Raw genomic sequence first — 18,075 nt, forward strand, 5'->3', positions numbered from 1 at the left:
AAGGTCGGGGTGTGAGGGCAGGCTCTGTGTTCACTCTAAGCCTACCTCTGCAGATGCTAAGGGGAATGGTGCATGTTCTGTTTGGAACAGTAGAGAATGCCTACCACCGAAGTGCATAAGAGTCCCCAGAAGAGAAGAAGGACAGACTTAAGGATGGAGAGATGATAAATATAGTACACACGCACATGTAACTACACAGAGGAGTGAATAGATAGGCAGATGGATAGATGAATGAGCACATGGATGGACGGAAAGAATGAAGAGGTTGACAGACAGACACACAAGCACATGGGTTCACAGATACTCAGGGAAGGAATAATTGCCTAGGACTAAGGCTTTTAGAGATTTGGTAGAACAAAAGGAAGGGGAAAGGAAAAGTTGGGATGAGAGGCCAGGAGGATAGGAGGAGTGCAGATGAACACAGGAAGGCAGCAGTCAGAGCAGACATGTCATGAGAGCCATTGTGGAGCCCGGCCTGCAGCCCCAGGACCCAGGAGGCTGAGGAGCCTGAGACTGGCCAACCCAGGCAACACCAAGACCCTGCCTCAGATACATGGAGGACCAGTAGACTAGACTGAGCTTTGGCAGGTGACAAATGATGGGTTAAGTAGATAGGTGGTGAATAGAGGATCATTAGACGGTGGATTAGGTGGATAGATGATGGACAGACAGACGGCAGCTGATAGGTTATCCTCAGACAGATGACATGATGGTGGATGGGTGGGTGGACAGATGGCAGATAATCTAGCATCCTGAGGATTGGCAGCTGAGGTCACAGGTGGCCTCACTGGGCGGGAGGGTCCATGTGGCAGCTGGGTCTGCAGAGCACAGAAGAGTGGGAGGAGGCTGATGGTTACAGCGTGGCTGCTGCTTTATATGAAGGATGGTGGGGTAAGGGTGTGACTGGAGTCATGGGTGGGACTTGCACTGGTGGGAGAACCATGGTTTCTCCCAAGGTCACATTCTTGTCCCTGAGCACAGACTTGGGTTTCACCAGTGGCTGTCTGTGACCTAAGACTGTGTCTAGTATCAGCCTAGGTGGTTGGTGTTCTCTGGGAATGTTTGACAGCTTGAGATTAGTGGGTGCCTTCTGGGATGGGTGCTGTTTGGGAGGGAGAGCAGAGGTGTGGGTTAGAGGGCTCAAGGCTAGCAGGGAGGCCAGAGAAGGCACCTCATGAGTTCAGGTGGGATGCTGGCTTGCATTTAAGAGCAATAGAGAAGAGAAAGATGGCTCCAGAGAAGGATGCTGGGGTAGGGAGCCATGGAGGGAACTGGTATCTGGAAAACTGGGAGAGACACAGTTCATGATAAGAGGGGACTAAGGGAGGGAGCAACATGAAAGCTCTCATAGAAAGATGGGGGGTGGAGGGAGGGGACCCAACCAGATGCTGTTCAGTACTCATAGAAAGATGGGGAGGGTGGCCGGGGTACCCGATTAGACGCTATTCAGCACCTTAGTGCTACCAGTGGAACTTGCAAGGGATGATGCTGACCTTACTTGCTTTAAGTGGAAACTTCTAGACCATATGTGTGAGTGTGTCTGTGGGTGTGTGTAAGTGTGTCTGTGTGGGGGTTTATTGATTTTTCCATGTTTCAGCTTTTTTTTGTACAGTTGACTTATGGATTTAATTTCATATGAAGCACATGTGACCATATAGTCCCTTGGGGAGGAGGGGTTGGTTGAGGTGCAGCCCAAAGCCAGGTACGGGCTGTGCTCAGGAAGCACTGGTCCCCAAGCCTTCTTTCCCCCACCTCCTCATAGCACTACATGTCCTTTTCCTTTTTACATTTAGCTTGGTGTGTGAGTGTGTGTGTGCATGCATGCTCATGTGTGCACACACATGCAGGTGTGTATAGCAGAGAATGACTTGTGGGAGTTGGTTCTCTCCTCCCATGACATGGGTCTTTTGATTGAATTTAGATCTCAGGCTTGGCAGCAAGCACCTTTACCCACTGAGCCATCTTGCTGGCCCCTCATATAACTTTATTTTAATGGAAAAAATACAGCCTTATAAATTCAGGGATGACTCACATACGAATGGATGTCAGATATGCACTCCTCCGGACCCTCTCTTTGTATCTCTGAAGTTCTCACAAACACACAGAGATACAGGTGAGCAGTCAGACCTGCTTTGCCGTAATGGAGACCAGCTGAAGTTCTGGGGGAGTGTTAAATAAACTACGGGGCAGCCACTCATAAGATGCAGCCCTTTAAAACAGTGAGGCCCGTCATACGGTTTGGCAATAATGTGTCCAGGATGGTGTAAGCCCAGGAACCTAGAGGAAGCTGTTGACACCAGTTCTACAAGGTGCTTTGTGCTTTCATCTGGTTAGTTGTTTTTATTGAGCAACTGCTGTGTGTTCTACACTCAGAAAAAATGCCTGGGATGTAACTTAGAATGAGCCTAGGTCTTGCCCTAATGAGACTGTTGTTCTAATGAGAGCAATTCATCTAATTAAGCATTAAAATAAATGTTGCACTCAGTAGGGTGAGTGCAGTGCACAGCAGTGGGATGAAGGCAGTGCACAGCAGTGGGGTGAGGGCAGTGCACAGCAGTGGGGTGAGTGAGTGCAGTGTGCAGCTGTGGGGCGAGTGTTACGCACAGCAGTGCTTTGAGATCTGGTAGCAAAGACCTGGGAGAAGAGTCTCAGGGAGGGATGGGGCAGGGTAAAGGCAGGAAGAGCAGGGCTGATGCCAGTCCAGGCTGGGCTACAGGGGTTTGGGAAGGAAGAGGTAGAAAGAGAGAGGAGAAAGGGAAGAAAGGGAGTGGCAGAGAAAGGAGAAAGAGATTGGGGGAGGGGGAGGGAAAAGGAGGAAGCAGGATGGGGAGGGCTGGAGCAATGCTGGCACCGCAGCTATTTAACACAATAAACTCCATTGCTTGGTTACAATGGGATGAACCTCTTCTCTTTGTTCACAGTATTAAATGTTCTGGTCTTTGGAGGAACAGCAATAAGCAAGAGAAACCTTCCCTGACTATTGAGCACTCCACTCTGGCTGCTTTTTGCAGCTCACCCTGAGGAAACTGAGGCTCAGGGAAGCATGTTTTTAACCCAAGTCAAAGCCCCTTTGACTCACAAGCCCTTGAAACTTTTCCTGGGTCACTTCTTGGGAGGTGCGGTCGGCTGGGGGCACAGGCTTACTCTGCAGACCTCGAGGTCGGGCACAGACAGACCCATGACTCTCCCACCTCAGCATCTGTCCCTGCTCCAGGATTTCCTGTACACATATTCCCAGCATTGCATGCACACAGGTATATCTTACCTTCAAGAACCAAGAACCTTAAAATCCCTTGGATGATATGAAACAAAAAGTATGTCAAGTCAGCTTAAAGTCTTCTTTTTTTTTAAAAGACAGAGTTTCACTGTGTATTCCTGCCTGCCTGGAACTGTCTCTGTAAACTAATCTAGCCTTGAACTTATACAGACACACCAGTCTCTGCCTCGAAAGTGCTGGGTAAGGAGTAGTAGCTGTGTCCCCACAACATCTGTCAACATTGTGTCCTTAAATACACAATGACTCTCTTCCCCCTTCTTCACCCTGGAGGTGAACTGCAGGTCTAGCAGAGCCAGCTAGAGCTCCTGGGCTGAACTCTATTCCAGCACGCCCTACCCACCCTCTTCAGCAGCAGCAGTTGAATCCGCCCGGGCCCGTTGGCTGCTGGCCATGGTGCTGAATGTCCCTGCCTGCCCTTTCCTTAGGCTGTCTCCTGGGACCTCTGCTGGATAGAGGGTGGAAAGCCTTTCTCTAGCTTTGCCTGTGACTGCTGGTGCGAGCTGAAGATTCCGCAGGCCTGTCTGAGAACTTGAGACTTTATGGGTTGGTGAGAGCCGGACTGGTCATTCATGGCGACTCATTTCCAATGGGCTTACGGTGTGGCCAGCACACAGTGATTGATCCTTGGGGAATTAGATTGTGAGCTGCGGCTTGGCTGTAGAGCATCTGCCAGTGAGTGCGAGGCTCCGGATTATCCCCAGTGTCCTTAATGAATGAATTAATAGTAGCAGCTACTTAAATCTTTGGTGAAATATAATCTGTTTGGCTAAGGTCTCAAGTGCAGGGGTTATCATGGTGGAGCATATCCCTGCACTTGAGAGGCTATGGCCTGAACACCACCAGTTCAAAGTCAGCCTGGGCTACATTGAAACACCTTGTCTCAAAAAAAAAAAAAAATCCAAAAACCCTCATTCTGATTTATAAACAGAGGCAAAATCATGCTTCAAAGCACGGCAAGTGAAGGCTGGGCTGCACCGTGCCAGAGTGCTGTTAGCATCTGTGAGGTCTCATGTCTCACCGTGGTCTAACTTACAAAACTATAGCAGTGGGGCTAGTGACAGACTTGGGGCGTGGCTCGTTGTCACCTCACTTAGCTGTGTCAGACCCTGGGTTCCATCCTCACACTGCAAAAAGAAAAAAACATGAGCAAAATCAAATTGTGGGGTGTGGGGTGTGCCGCCATGTAAGCACACCCTGCTGTCCTGCCTCTTCTGTGACCTTGACCAAGTTTAGAAAAATCATCCAAAAATGGGGCTAAGGGTCATTTCAAGGGACCCCAAGGGCAGAGCCCTGGTCACATTGCCTACTGCAGCGTCCCATCAACAGCTGTGCCATAGTGGCTGAGCTGTGACTGGACCTGGAATGTCTGGGCCCAGTTCCTCATTCAGTGATGGTGGCAGAGTGTGGCAGCTTCTGCTTATTGTAGCAAGTACCGGCTCTCAAAGGCGCTTGGCTCTGCTGGCATCTGAAAGCAGTGGAAGCTGGGTATCAGGTCGCTCTTGTGAGGACGGGTCTGGGAGCTCCTGCAGACCGGGTTGACTCCTTCCGTGTGCTTCCTCAGCACGTCCCTCTTGCCAACCTCTTCTGGGGACAGGGTCTTTTAAGGCTGGAGCTGAGGTAGGGGGTGGAGAGCATTGTGGGAGCAGACTGGAAGACCAGGGCCTGCTCCAAGGGCTTCTAAGGGCTGGGTACCCACTGCCATGTCCACTTTGGGAAGTGATTTTTCTTTGATGGACTGATTCCCCAAAGGCAAGACCCTGTGAGCCCTTGCAGCCTTGCCTTTCCCCTGGGCAGTTCTCGGCCATTTCCAGAATCTCCTACCAGGATGGTCTGTGGGGCCCAGGGGGCCTTTTGAGGAGGCTCTGGCCAGTGGGGAGGCAGCCTGGCTTTCCAGCAGACTGGCTTCTCTTCTTCCCTCTGCCTCCTCACTGCCCGAGGACTCTAGACCTGCTGACACAGTAACTTTGTCTCCAAGTGCCCAGGAGGCCAGTGCAGCCAGCACAGGCATTGCTCAGCAGGGCTGTGAGCTAGAACCTGTAAGTCAAGTGCAGGGGGTGGGGCTGAGGAGACTCCTCTCCTGCTCCTCCCTGGAGCAGCCTTCTGTCTCTGCCTGGGCCCCTTCCTCTCTCCTCATGGCAGAAACCCATTTACAAGGTCTTTAAAAGAATCCAGATTTTGATTTGTGTGTGTGAGAGAGTATTTTGCTTGAATGTGTGTATGTGCACCGTGTGCATGCCTAGTGTCCTTGGGGTTCAGAAGAGGGGATTGGATTCCCTGGAACTAGAGTTATAGGTGTTTGTGACCCACCATGCGGGTGCTGGGAACTGACCCTGGGTCCTCTGTAAGAGTAGAAGTGCTTTTAATCACTGACCCATCTCTCTAGCTCTACAAAAGCCTTTTTAAAAATCGTGTTTGCCTGTGTGAGCTCATGTGTGTGACCTTGAGTGTCATCCTTAGACACATTGTCCTCCTCCTTTTGGACAGGATCTCTTCTTGACCTGGAGATCACCAGTTCAGCCAACCTAGGCACTAAGGAGCCCCAGGGCTCCACCTGTCCCTGCCCCCCTCAGCACTGGGATGACAGACATGGCTTTTCCCATGGGTCCCAGTGATCGAACCCACACCCTCATGTTTGTGACCCGAGTACCTTAGCCAGAGCCATTTCCCCAGGTCCCCCCGATTGTAGATTTCTCATGTCCCTGGGAGCTGGGTCTAAAGTGAGGGGGGCATGAATGAGGAGCTGCAGAAATCAGTATGTAGGCTCTCCTCCTCCCTTCCTCTGAGGAAGTGTGTGCTGTACAGCACAGGCTCGCTTAGGGCAACCAGACAAACCCATGAACCAAGGAGGCCAGAGCAAACCCCTGCTGGTGTCACACCTGGTTAGTAAAAAAGACAGTGAACAAGATGAAGATGAAAAATACAGTGGTCTTTTAAATACAGTGTGGGGGGAAATTAAACAGAAAAGAGTGGGAAGAAGTGACCCTTGAATAGAAACCTAGAGGAAGCCAGGGAAGAAATCCTGTTGGTATCTGCGGAGAGTCTTTCAGAAGTGTGGGCAATGCATGCAAAGGTCCCGTAGAGGAAACGTGCCCCGGATGCTTAGAAAATCTGGAGACAAGGTGGGTGGAGTTCATGACCGAAACAGAGCATAGAAGAGACAGGCCAAGGGGGCAGTAAAGGCTCCTGGACAGTGGAGAGGACCTCAGCTTGTCTTCCAAGGGAGGTGAGACCTGCTGAGAGGCTATGCGTGCTTGCATGTTCTATAAACTGGAATCTTCTGCTTGCCTTCCCCCATCCCAACATTACTCATGCTTCGTCAAGATGCGGGGTGTCTTCTGGTCCCCTGGCCTGAATGAGGGAATCTAGGACTCTTGGGCTCACTGGGAATCTGGATGCGGAGATGAAAACTGGGAGGGAAAGGAAGGGCCCCTCCTCCTGAGAGGGCTCAAAGCCCAGATGCCTGGCTCCACCCACCCTGAAGTAGAGCACAGGCTCCCTGAACTGTGCCAGCACACAGCCTAGAAGCTCTAGAAGGCTCCTCCTGACTCAGAAAGTGGAGACAGGCCTTAGACTGCATTCTTAAAGGGCCATAATGCCCATGATGTTGAGCGCTTGCTTTGTGTGGCCAGAATATAGGACCCGTTGTCACTGACTCGTACTCGGGGTCTGTGAAGTGACATTGGGAGCTCGTGTGTTTAGATTTGACAAAAAGAAGAGGAAGTAGTATCAGGAACTGAGCCCGGGGGATGTGGATCTGTCATTGCAGGGATCAGGAAGCTGAGGCAGGAGAGTTGCAGGTGTAAGGCTGGCCTGGGCTGCAGAGTGACTTTGAGGCCAGCCCAGGTGACTCTGCAAGATCCTGTCTTGAGATAAAAAGTAGGAAGAGGGCTGAGGATGTGGCTTCTTAGCATGCGTGAGACCTAGGGTTCTCTCCCCAGCACTGCCAGAACTGATAAATAGAACACAATGAAGTTGCGAAGAAGAAATGGAGTTTCTCTTCCGCTCATCTGCATGCCAAGTCTTTCCTTCAGATCTCGGGGATTCTGGGTTCTGAAGCCCAGGCACTAGGAACCTTGCTGACACAGCAGGACCTAAACATGGTGCCAGCTGCTGCAAAGGCAGTTTCACGGCAGCCATCTGGGGACAGGAAGCCAAGGAATGCCAGAGGGAGATGGTGGCTCCACGAAGAAGCAGCCACGCAGGCGGGGAAGGCTGACTGAGAGAGAACGCGAGTCTCATTCAAATCGCCAGCGCCAGCAAGGGCTTGGCCTTGCTTTCTGTGTGTGCAAATATTGGCTCTTGTTTTCCAGGCTGCAGGGTGAGGCAGAGGGGAGTCTTTGTAGCGCTTTGTTCTGGGTCTGGTGCTGAGAGGCATGACGCCAGTCACGGATGGGCTTGTGAGTCGCTTTTGTTGTCATCCTGAATTGCTGTTTGCAGCTGGGCACTGAGACTGACACCAAACAGAAAAGGCCTGGCCGTCCCTTCTTCCTGAGATGCTTCCTCCTCTGTTTACTGTCTCCTCCTTTACCTTTCCATCCAGAAAAGGGGTTTAGGCTTCAGTTCCTTCCAGCCTTCTAAGGGGTGGTTTGACGGCACCTCCAGAATACCTAATCCAGTGACCTGTCGTCCCATCACTTGGGAGGCTGAGACAGGGGGCTCCCAGATCAAGGCTAGAGATTGAGACCCTGCCGCAAAAACCCAAGCAAACTGCCAAACAGATCTAGATGCAAAGCAGAGACCAAGCCAGTCAGCTTCTCCGAGGGAAGCGCCGAGAGGGTCCAAGCCCTCCCAGCCTGTAAATGGAGGCACACTGTCCTTGGGGACACACATGATGCATTTGGCTCTGCAGACGGCAACCATACATGCTTCGCCACTCCCTGCAGTGTCCAGGACAGTGCCCACTCACGTACTGAGTCAGGCTGGGAAACCGTTCTCCCTACCCTCAGGTGCTGTGGTTGCACATCTAAAATCCACTTGTTCACTCTCCGCCGTCTAGCTCCAAGATAGGTAGCTCCATCCACAAGCTGTTGGACTAGGGCTGCTTCTGAGGGACAGGGAACTCGCACTGTTCTCTGTGAACTAGTCTGTGTGTCAAGCTAGAGCAACAGACAGTTCCTGAGGTGAGGAAGAAGGGCAAAGGGAAAGGGTGTGTCCCTTCTCTCAGATATTGTTATATCTTCAGAGTCCCTCCCCTCCCCGCAAGATGCCTGTTCTGTCCACTTTTATAAAAGATTTGTTTTGGTTATGAGGCTTAGCCTTTAATGGCTATGCTGAGCCATTTCTCCAGCCCACAAAAGACGTGTGTGTGTGTGTGTGTGTGTGTGTGTGTGTGTGTGTGTGTGTGTACGTGCATGCTTGAGAGAGAGAGAGAGAGAGAGAGAGAGAGAGAGAGAGAGAGAGAGAGAGGGGTGCCCATGGAGATCAGAAGGTGTCAAATTCAGGCCTGAACTTGGGTCCTCTACACTCTTATCTGCTGAACCATGTCTCTAGCATCCCACCCCAACCCCAAGACTGAATTTCTCTTGTAGCCCTCACTGGCCTGGAACTGGTTATATAGACCTGGCTGGCCTTAAAATCACAGAGATCTGTCTGCCTCTGCCTCCTAAATGCCCAAGATGTTTTCAAGTGACTAACGCCCTAGAATTTAGTACAGTCAGAGTGTCGTGCAACTGTGCGTCTAATTCCCGCACGTGAAGCCCTCACTCTCTCCCTCAGCCCCCAGCTTCCAGGAAGCTGCCTTGAAGATCTGCTGATGCTGTGTGTTCCATACACGGTGGCCATGAGCCCCTTTGTGCCTTGCTCCTTCCTCTTGCCTCATGGTCTCAAGCTGTGTTCACGTATCAGGGCATCGCTCTTTGGGACTGCTGAATAGTCCACACGGGACAGAGACAACCTCCTTATTCTTACCTGCTTGTTTAGCGATACCAAATAAGGCATCTTCCACTTTTTGGCAGGTCGAGAACATTCTGCCACTTAGCAGTGTTTGTCTGACTTCTGATTTTCTAATTCTTTGAGCTCTGTTCCTCAGAGTAGAATCCCTGTGTGGGATGGTAATTCCGTATTTAACCTTCCTAGGAAGTGCCACACAGCTCCCTGCTCCCTGAGTAGTGCATAGGATTCCTGAGCCCCCAGCCCCCAGCACTAGGCGCTCTCTGGCTTTGTCTCACTCCACTCTGTGGGAGTGAGAACTGATCCTGCCCTGTGGTGCTTTCTAGAAATCTTCAGGAGCAGGGCTTTGCATGCATGGTGCACGTTTTTTTGGGTGTGTATGTGTGCGTGCGTGCTCATGCACACACACACATGCACAGTTCACGGATGGAGGTCAGAAAACGGCTCTCAGGAGTCATTTCTCTCCTATCATGTTGGTTCCGGGATTCAGCTCAGGTGGCCAGTATTGTTGCTATGCCTTTACCCACCGAGACGTCTTGTTGGCCCATGTCCATGTTTTTGTTAACTATGCTTTGGGTGTCATGGCAGACCACAGTTTGTTTTGTTTTTTATGTGTGTGAGTGTATGCACATGTTTGTGTGGGTGTATGCATGTATGGATAGGTGTGTTTGCACATGTGTGGGTGTGTGCATGTATGGATAGGTGTGTTTGCACATGTGTGGGTGTGTGCATGTATGGATAGGAGTGTTTGCACGTGTGTGGGTGTGTGCATGTATGGATAGGTGTGTTTGCACGTGTGTGGGTGTGTGCATGAGGTGTGTTTGCACATGTGTGGGTGTGTGCATGTATGGATAGGTGTGTTTGCATGTGTGTGGGTGTGTGCATGTATGGATAGGTGTGTTTGCACGTGTGTGGGTGTGTGCATGTATGGATAGGTGTGTTTGCACGTGTGTGGGTGTGTGTATGTATGGATAGGTGTGTTTGCACGTATGTGGGTGTGTGCATGTATGGATAGGTGTGTTTGCACGTGTGTGGGTGTGTGCATGTATGGATAGGTGTGTTTGCACGTGTGTGGGTGTGTGCATGTATGGATAGGTGTGTTTGCACATGTGTGGGTGTGTGTTTGCAGAAGTCAGAGGTCATCGAGGTCAGCGTCAGGCATCTTTTTCAATTGCTCTGCACCTAAGTTTTGAGACAGAGTTGCCCATTTCAGCTAGTTGCTGGCAATCCTCGGGATCCACTCCCCCTTCCCAGTACCTGTGTTTCAGATGTGTACCAATGTACCCATCTTTCCTGTGGTGGCTGGGGCTTCGTCTGGGACCCCTAAGCTTGCACAGCAGGCGTTTTACAGTTACAGTGTACAGTCTTCCATTCCCCTGACCAGTGTGATTCACCTCTTCCCTGCCTGCTCTTCACGGCACTCGCTGTCTTACTACAGGCATGACCCGTTGTCATCCTTCCATATGCACAGTGGGTCAGTTCCTGGACCCCCAAAATACCAAAATCTGCAGACGTTCAAGCCCTGCCTGCCAGGCTTGCACATCTCCTCCCAGAGATGCCAGCTCATCTCTAGGTGACCTGAGGACCTAACATAGAGGCATGTCCCTCACTAGTTGCTGCTGTGTGTTGTTTAGGGTCCGCCTGACACATTTGTCTTTCTCAGAATACTTTTCACCTCCAGCCAGTTGGATTGGTGGATGCTGGCACACGCATGCGGAGGGCCCTGCTCTCCTCACTGTGGTTCTGTCTGGTGTGCTCTGTGTGCTGGAGTCACTTCACCCACTCGCTTCTCCCTGAGTCGGTGGATTTTGCTCTCTTCTGCCCTTGGCCCTGCGGTGGTTGATGGGAATGCCGTGTGCCCCACAGCCGATGCAGAGCTGCGGCGCTTGCAGTGATTACACCGCAGGGGTGGAGACAGACCTGGCTAAGGGGTGGAAAGAGTGAGAGACCTGGAGAACGGGCTGGGGCACTCTTGAACTCAGAGCACAAGATTGTGTCGGCACCATGTCACGGAGGAAAGAGGGCCTCTCAAGGCGCCATCCTTCCCTGGGGATTTATACGCAGTTAGCGGGGTGACATTTTCTGCAGGGGTGTAGTCGCTGCCTGTGAGCAACCCTAAATGTATTGAGCCAGAGAGAGGGCGGAGGGAAGAAACCAGGAGAGGGACTAGGAGGGAAGGAGACAGAGAGGGAGGGGGCTTGAATGTGACCCTCATGTGTATCTAGTACATGCTAATAGAAACCTTTTAAGAGTCACAGCTGCAGGACTGGGAACTGCAGGGGCGCCCCCCCCAGACAGATGAGGCAAGTGACTGTGTGTGTCGCTGGGGTAGGGGTGTGAGGGGATGAGGGGATGAGGGTCAAGCTAGGGGTGTTGGGCTGGGTTGCCGGGAGAGGACAGGATGCTAAGCACAAAGCCACTGGTGGTCTGCTCCTTAACCCCCACACTCCCTTCGAGTACATGATCCTGGCCACCATCATTGCCAACTGCATCGTCCTGGCCCTGGAGCAGCACCTCCCTGATGATGACAAGACGCCCATGTCTGAGCGGCTGGTGAGCTTGGGGTGGAGGGGTTCTGGGTGCCTGGGCTGAAAGCTGTGTGGAGAAGGCCTGCCTTGCAAATTCACCAGTGACCTGGGGACACGGAAGCCCTCACTGCCCAGCCTCGCCCTTGAGGCCCAGCAGACCTGGTGTACACCAGGGCACAGTGGCCATTACACTATCCTTGAGGACGTCACACTCAGTCCAAACTCTACTTTCTCTTTCATGCCCGAAAACAAAATTGATTATGAAAAAAGAAATACGGATATACATAAACGTAGAACAGAGCAGTTAGCCACTGCGAACCCACACCTCAGATTCAGTCAGAGAGGCCCCACTGGCAGTTCTTCCTCAGCCTCTATTTCCCTCCGTGCTCCTCTTCCCCAGCAGAAGTAGGCCACGTCCAGGTCGGCAGCCGCATGCTTGTGTCTGCATAGCTAGAAATGCAGCTGCCTCGTGTTGCCATGATAATGCCTCAGAGCCAGTCTGTACCCAGAGTTCCTTGCTCAGCTACGTCATTTGGGGGTTGTTCGGTTCTACCAGGAGTCAAATACAGACCACATTGATTTGTTGCCTGTTTGCTATGTTGCTATACTAAGGAGGAACACAAAGCCTCACACATGCTCTCCTGGCTTCTCTGTCACTGAGCAATAGCCCAGCCCCTTAGTAGGATATTCCAGGCAAAATCTCTGCTCCTGGGCCACCCCGCCAGCTTCTCGCTGGTGGACCCTAGACCAGGTTCTACTTCTGGGTCATGCCCTCTTGGCATTCATAATCTCAACCAAGGCAACATCCATATGTCTAAGGGTAGGCATTCAGGGTTCCTAGCCCAGGAATGGGTTGTTCTTAGCGCTCTGTTGCTGTGACACGGTATCTGAGGCAGCTCAACCCCCGGTGTGTGTTCCTTTGGCTTAGTTCCAGAGGTCTTGGCCCTTGGTCACTTGGCCTGTTGGGAAGGTGTGCTGCCTTGGGGTCACGCCACCCTCCACCACCCATGCCACTGACACTGCCTTCTCTCCCTTTCAGGATGACACAGAACCATACTTCATCGGAATCTTCTGTTTCGAGGCTGGAATTAAGATTGTGGCTCTCGGCTTTGCCTTCCACAAAGGCTCCTACCTGAGGAATGGCTGGAACGTCATGGACTTTGTCGTGGTGCTAACAGGGTAGGCGACTACATCACGTTCTATAGCAGATATTTTTTTCTGAGCCTTGTCAAGGCTTGGTTAGTATTATGGTATGTGTGGCCCAGGCTGGGCTTGGAAATCTGTGCCCAGTGTTCTCCCTGCCACCTCTGTGTCTGTTGAAGCTAAAACAAAGACCTGTTGTAGGGGGCACATGATCATGTGGTCCTCAGCATACTGAGTGGGGCAGAAGATGTTCCCATCCCCAGCCCACCACTCTGGAAGGATAAATACCCTCCAGCTGCTCAGCAGCAGGGCTGGGCCTTAAACCGACCAACCAAGGTGTCTGAGAGCTCCTCCTCATTAGTGGATCCCATCCTTTGCTTGGAGATTGGTGCCTTTATTCCATGGTGGTGACTGTGCTGAGGGTTTCTGGCCACATGAACTGGTTTGAACTTTGGCAGGTTCTGCTCATGTCTTTAAGGGATTTTCAGATGTGGGTACAAGGAACAAACTGTGTCTGAAAAGCAAATGTCTGTACACTTCCCACACTGGCTGCCACAACAGATGGTTCCAAACTAAGAATGACTTCTACTTAATGGAAGTTTGTCAGTCACTGAGAGTCAAACATGGTGCTTTCTAGTTGTCACTCTCGTCTCCCTAAATGATTGACAGCCTAGAGCCCTTGCTGTATTGTGGCTCTTTACTGTCAAACTGCATTTTTCCGAAATTCTGCATCTGTTAACAATAAACCAGATGGTAAATGATAAGGGGATACTTGGATAGTTTGTGGGGCTGGAAAGGGCTTGGACCTTGTCTTCTCGTTCATATTCCAGTGGATGGGGCTGCGGTAGAGTTCTTGCCTTCCATGAAGTCCTGGGTTTGATCGCCAGCAATGCAGGGGAAAAAAAGTGTATGTTGGCTAGAAGTCAGTCACAGAAGCTGGGAAACAAGAGCTTGTGCTTAGAAGCAAATAGAGGTGGGTTTGGGGAGTGTTCTTTTCATTTTGTTGCTGTGATAAACTATCCAAAAGCACCTTAGAGGAGGAAGATATTTAACTTATGCTTCCAGGTCATAGTTCATCACTAAGGGATATCAAAGCAGGAACTTGAAGCAGAAACCATGGAGGAACCCTGCTTGCAGGCTCACTCTCTGGCTCCTGCTCAGCTGGCATTTCATACAACTCAAGACCACCTGCCCAGGGAATGGCACTGCCTTCCTACATCAATCGACAATCATATCACAAGGCTTGCCTGTTGACCAGTCTAACCTAAGGAGTCCCTCAACTGAGACTCCCTCGGTTGGCAGTTAAGGCTAACTAGGGCAGTGACTATGTAGCCAGTCTTTGTAGAAACTCCATGGACCCTTGTTAGAGCCCAGGGTGGACCTGGTAGTCTCGGACTGACTGGGGAGGGGCTTTCTCTCTGCCTTCTCTCTACTCGCCTCTGGGTCACTCAGTTGAGTCCCCTCTTTCCTGGACACCTTCCTCTCCTCTCTTTCCTTTGGGCATATTGTCCTTCCTAGTGGCTCCTGCTGCCATCCTGGTCCTGTTGCTTTTGGTGGATGTCACACATCTTAATTCCTTTCCTAGTCATTATAACAACATGTCTGACATGCCCAGCTCGAAGAGGAAGTCTTTGTTTTGGCTGCTGGGAGCGAGGCTCCATTCCATGGTTGCTTGTACTCTTGGGAGAACACTGAGTTGGTGGGAGCTAGTGGTGAAGGCCTCTTTTCGCTCTCCACAGTGTGGAAGAGACAGGTGGAGACAGGCTTGGGGGACTGCAGGATGGCCCTAGAGACCCCATTTCCCCAGACAGTTCCAGTCTTTGATAATACCAGCACATTAAAAATCCATCAGAGCGACTCTATTGGTTAGGACAGAGTTCACCTCTTTTCATTCTGTTGTCCCTGGAAACACCCTGAAAGATATGCCTGTTTCTTGCGTGTAGGTGTGAGAATGTATGGGTGCGTGTGAGTGTGTGCCAGTGTATGCATGAAATGTATACAGGTATGAGCGTAGAGGTGTCTGTGTGTGTCTGTGTAGGTACAGGTTGTGTGGGTGTGAATGGGTGTGTTTGTGGGTATGTGTTTTGGTATGTGTTGGTGTGAAGGTGTGTAGATGTGTGGTGCAAGTTTGTACCTTTGTAGGTGTACATGTGGATGTGTGTGGTTGCGTGTGTGTTGTAGGTGTGAGTGTGTGTTCCTACACCTCTGTGCACGGGGGTGTGAGACCGGGGGCCAACCTCCGGTGTGATTCCTCAGGCGGTGCCCACCTTGTTTTCTGAGAGTCTCCCTGACCTAAAGCTAATCAAGTCGACTGGACTAAGCTATCCAGGGAGTCCCAGGTCTCCCACTGTCTCTGTCTCCAGCATTGGGGTTGCAATCATGTCCAGATTTTATACGGGTTGTCAGAATCTGAACTCAGGTCTTGACTGTGTGACAGTCGCTTTACTGATGAGACCATTCCACCAGGCCTCCCAGACATGCCTTAGTGGATCCAGTCTCAGAATTGATCGCCCATCCTGGGCTAGCTGGGCTCATGCCCCTCAGGTCTGGAACACGTTTACCACCATCCCTGCCATCTTACTTGTGTTTCAAGATCCTGTCACTCCTTAGAGGAGTTCTTGCGTGAGTGTGTATCTGGTGCAGCTGGTGTGTCGTGAGAGTCCTGGGCAGGATTGCATAGTCCTTGTGTTTGTGGCGGGCATGCTGGTCATCATGCCAAGTCTTGTGGCTTGTGACTTGACATAGAATCAGGCAGTTTTCTCTTGCAGCAGGCCAACTGTGTTACAAAAGTGTGTGGTAGGGGCTGGGGAGATGGTTTGTTACTTAAGAGCATCTACTGCGCTTGTAGAAGATCCATGTTTGGTTCCAGGCATCCATATCAGGTGAATGTTTGTATCCACCAAACCCCCCTTTTTTTCTTTAGCAGAGTGGTTTACGTTTGTGTGTGTAGTCTATGTGTTTGCCTGTGTATATGCAATAGTATCGTGTATTTGCATGTGTGTGTGGTGTGCTTGTGTGTTTGTGTGTATATGTTGATGGTGTGTGTCTCTGTGTGTGTGTCTGTGTGTATGTCTGTGTGACTGTGTGTGTGTGTGTGTGTGTGTGTGTGTGCGCGCGGTGTGAGTGAACATCTTTGGTCCATAGTCCCTGACTGTGTACATGTGTGTATGTCTGTGTGACTCTGTGTGTGTGTGTGTGCAGTGTGAGTGAACATCTTTGGTCCATAGTCCCTGACTGTGTACATGTGTGTATGTCTGTGTGACTCTGTGTGTGTGTGTGTGCAGTGTGAGTGAACATCTTTGGTCCATAGTCCCTGACTGTGTACATGTGTGTATGTCTGTGTGACTGTGTGTGTGTGTGTGTGTGTGTGTGTGTGTGTGTGCAGTGTGAGTGAACCTCTTTGGTCCATAGTCCCTGACTGTGTACATGTGTGTATGTCTGTGTGACTGTGTGTGTATGGTGTGCCGTGTGAGTGAACCTCTTTGGTCCATAGTCTCTGACTGTGTACATGTGTGTCTGCACATGTGTCACTGATCTGAATTTCCCTGTGACTTGGGGGACCTACCCACTGCCCATCCCTGAAAGCTCCTCCTCCCACCCTCTGTACCTCCTCACCCTCTTCTCCTTTCCTTCCTGTGCAGTCTCTCTCCCTTGTTTATCTGGTTGGCCGTTCTTCCCTGTTGTCTGGTAACATTGTTTAACTGGGGCCCAGTGCTCACACCTGTCCCTGGGCTGCTGGTCTCTGAGTGCTGAGCTGCACGGGAGTGGTCCTGCAGAGCCTGCCCCCCACCAATCAGCCATGGTGATCCAGTGCTGAATTGTGCCCTGGAGGAAGGGGATGAGGCGTTTATTGAGCACTGAGACAAGTGGGGCTTTAATGAGCATTTGCTGATTAGCTAGCTGGCTGTCTTCCATTCCCGATCGGCCTGCAGCTCCGTCAGTGTTTGTGTCTTGTGGACTGCCAGGACCCTTTGCCTTTGTCTTGTGTGAGATCTGATGGGAAATGTCTTCGCTGTGGATTTGCTGGGTTTGTAGGATGGGAAGTGTTTTTGTTTTTCTCTTTGAAAAGGGAGAGAGGAGAAAAGGCCTTGGAGAAATTCTGGTTTTGTGACTTTTGTCAGTTTATTTTTAAGTATACTTTCATTATTTTTAAAATTCTGAGGATTAAAAATGTATGAGATGGACATTTAGGAAATGTGAAATGAGGGGTTGGTTTGAGATGACGGGGTTCATACTGTAATGTGCAGGGAGACAAATGATGTAGACAGATGATAGGCGGTGGATGGATGGGTGGATGGGTGGATGGATGGATGGATGGATAGATGGGTGGATAGACAGATGCAGCAGATGACAGATAGGATAGACAGGGAACAGATGGATAGAATATAGGTTGTTGGATAGAAAAGTAAATTATTGACAGATGGGATATAACATGAGACAGACAAAGGCAGATATTAAGGTATAAGTGTACCTGTTTGTGTGTATGTGTGTGTGTGTGTTACAGATACATGTGGAGGCCAGAAGTTGATGTCTGATGTCTCCCCAATCACTTGGCACCTTTATTTTTATGAGACAAGGTCTTTCACAGAACCTAGAGCTCACTAACCCACCACTCTCCGGGATCAGAGTCATACAGTGCCAATGCCCAGCTTTTTACATATTTGCTGGAGATTCCGACTCAGGTCCACACACTTGTGCAGCAAGTGCTCTACCCACCGAGCCATCTCCCTAGCCCCCAGGCAAGTTATTAGATAAATGGCTGAGATGCAGATTGAGAATAGATCCATGGTTGACAGATTGCTGGGACAACAGGGCAATACATAATAGATGACACCCTGGTGACTGTTATCCCTGGGCCCCATATGGTGGAGAAAGAGAGCAGACTAAAGGCAGGACCACAGACTTTAGCGGGAGAGATAGACACAGTGCTTGGTAGCCAAGGGCCTAGCATGAGTCTCACACAGGTAGGTTGTCAGCGAATAAGCAATTATGCATTTGAAACATGATACTTTTGACCATCGAACATTCTACAGCACAGTTCAGGACTAGGCTGCCATCAGCTGATGGAGACAGATCATGTAGTGTAGGGCTCAATCTCAGTGGGCTTTAGGCAAGTTACTTATTCTCAATGCATCATAGCATGTGGGGCAATGGCTCAGCATCCCCCAGGGAGGGGCTGGGAGCATGACTCAGTGAGTGCTAGGTAAATCTCTTGTCAATCATAAGCAAAACCCTGGT

At 50.7% G+C, this 18,075-nt stretch overlaps 1 protein-coding gene across 1 annotated transcript in view; it reads left to right on the forward strand.

Annotated features, from left to right (window-relative positions):
- Window positions 1–18,075, forward strand: part of Cacna1a (calcium voltage-gated channel subunit alpha1 A) — a gene marked incomplete at its 3' end in the record, with an annotated part of 258,667 nt that overhangs the window by 78,549 nt on the left and 162,043 nt on the right. The window contains exons 3-4 of the mRNA XM_041663340.1: window positions 11,614–11,719; window positions 12,734–12,873. Of these exons, the coding sequence (XP_041519274.1) occupies window positions 11,614–11,719; window positions 12,734–12,873 (246 nt within the window). The remainder of the gene's footprint in view (window positions 1–11,613; window positions 11,720–12,733; window positions 12,874–18,075) is intronic.

Source organism: Microtus oregoni, unplaced genomic scaffold, assembly GCF_018167655.1.
Source record: "Microtus oregoni isolate MIOR12 unplaced genomic scaffold, Mior012 000014F_ref0000157, whole genome shotgun sequence".
NCBI classification, from domain to species: Eukaryota; Metazoa; Chordata; class Mammalia; order Rodentia; family Cricetidae; genus Microtus; species Microtus oregoni.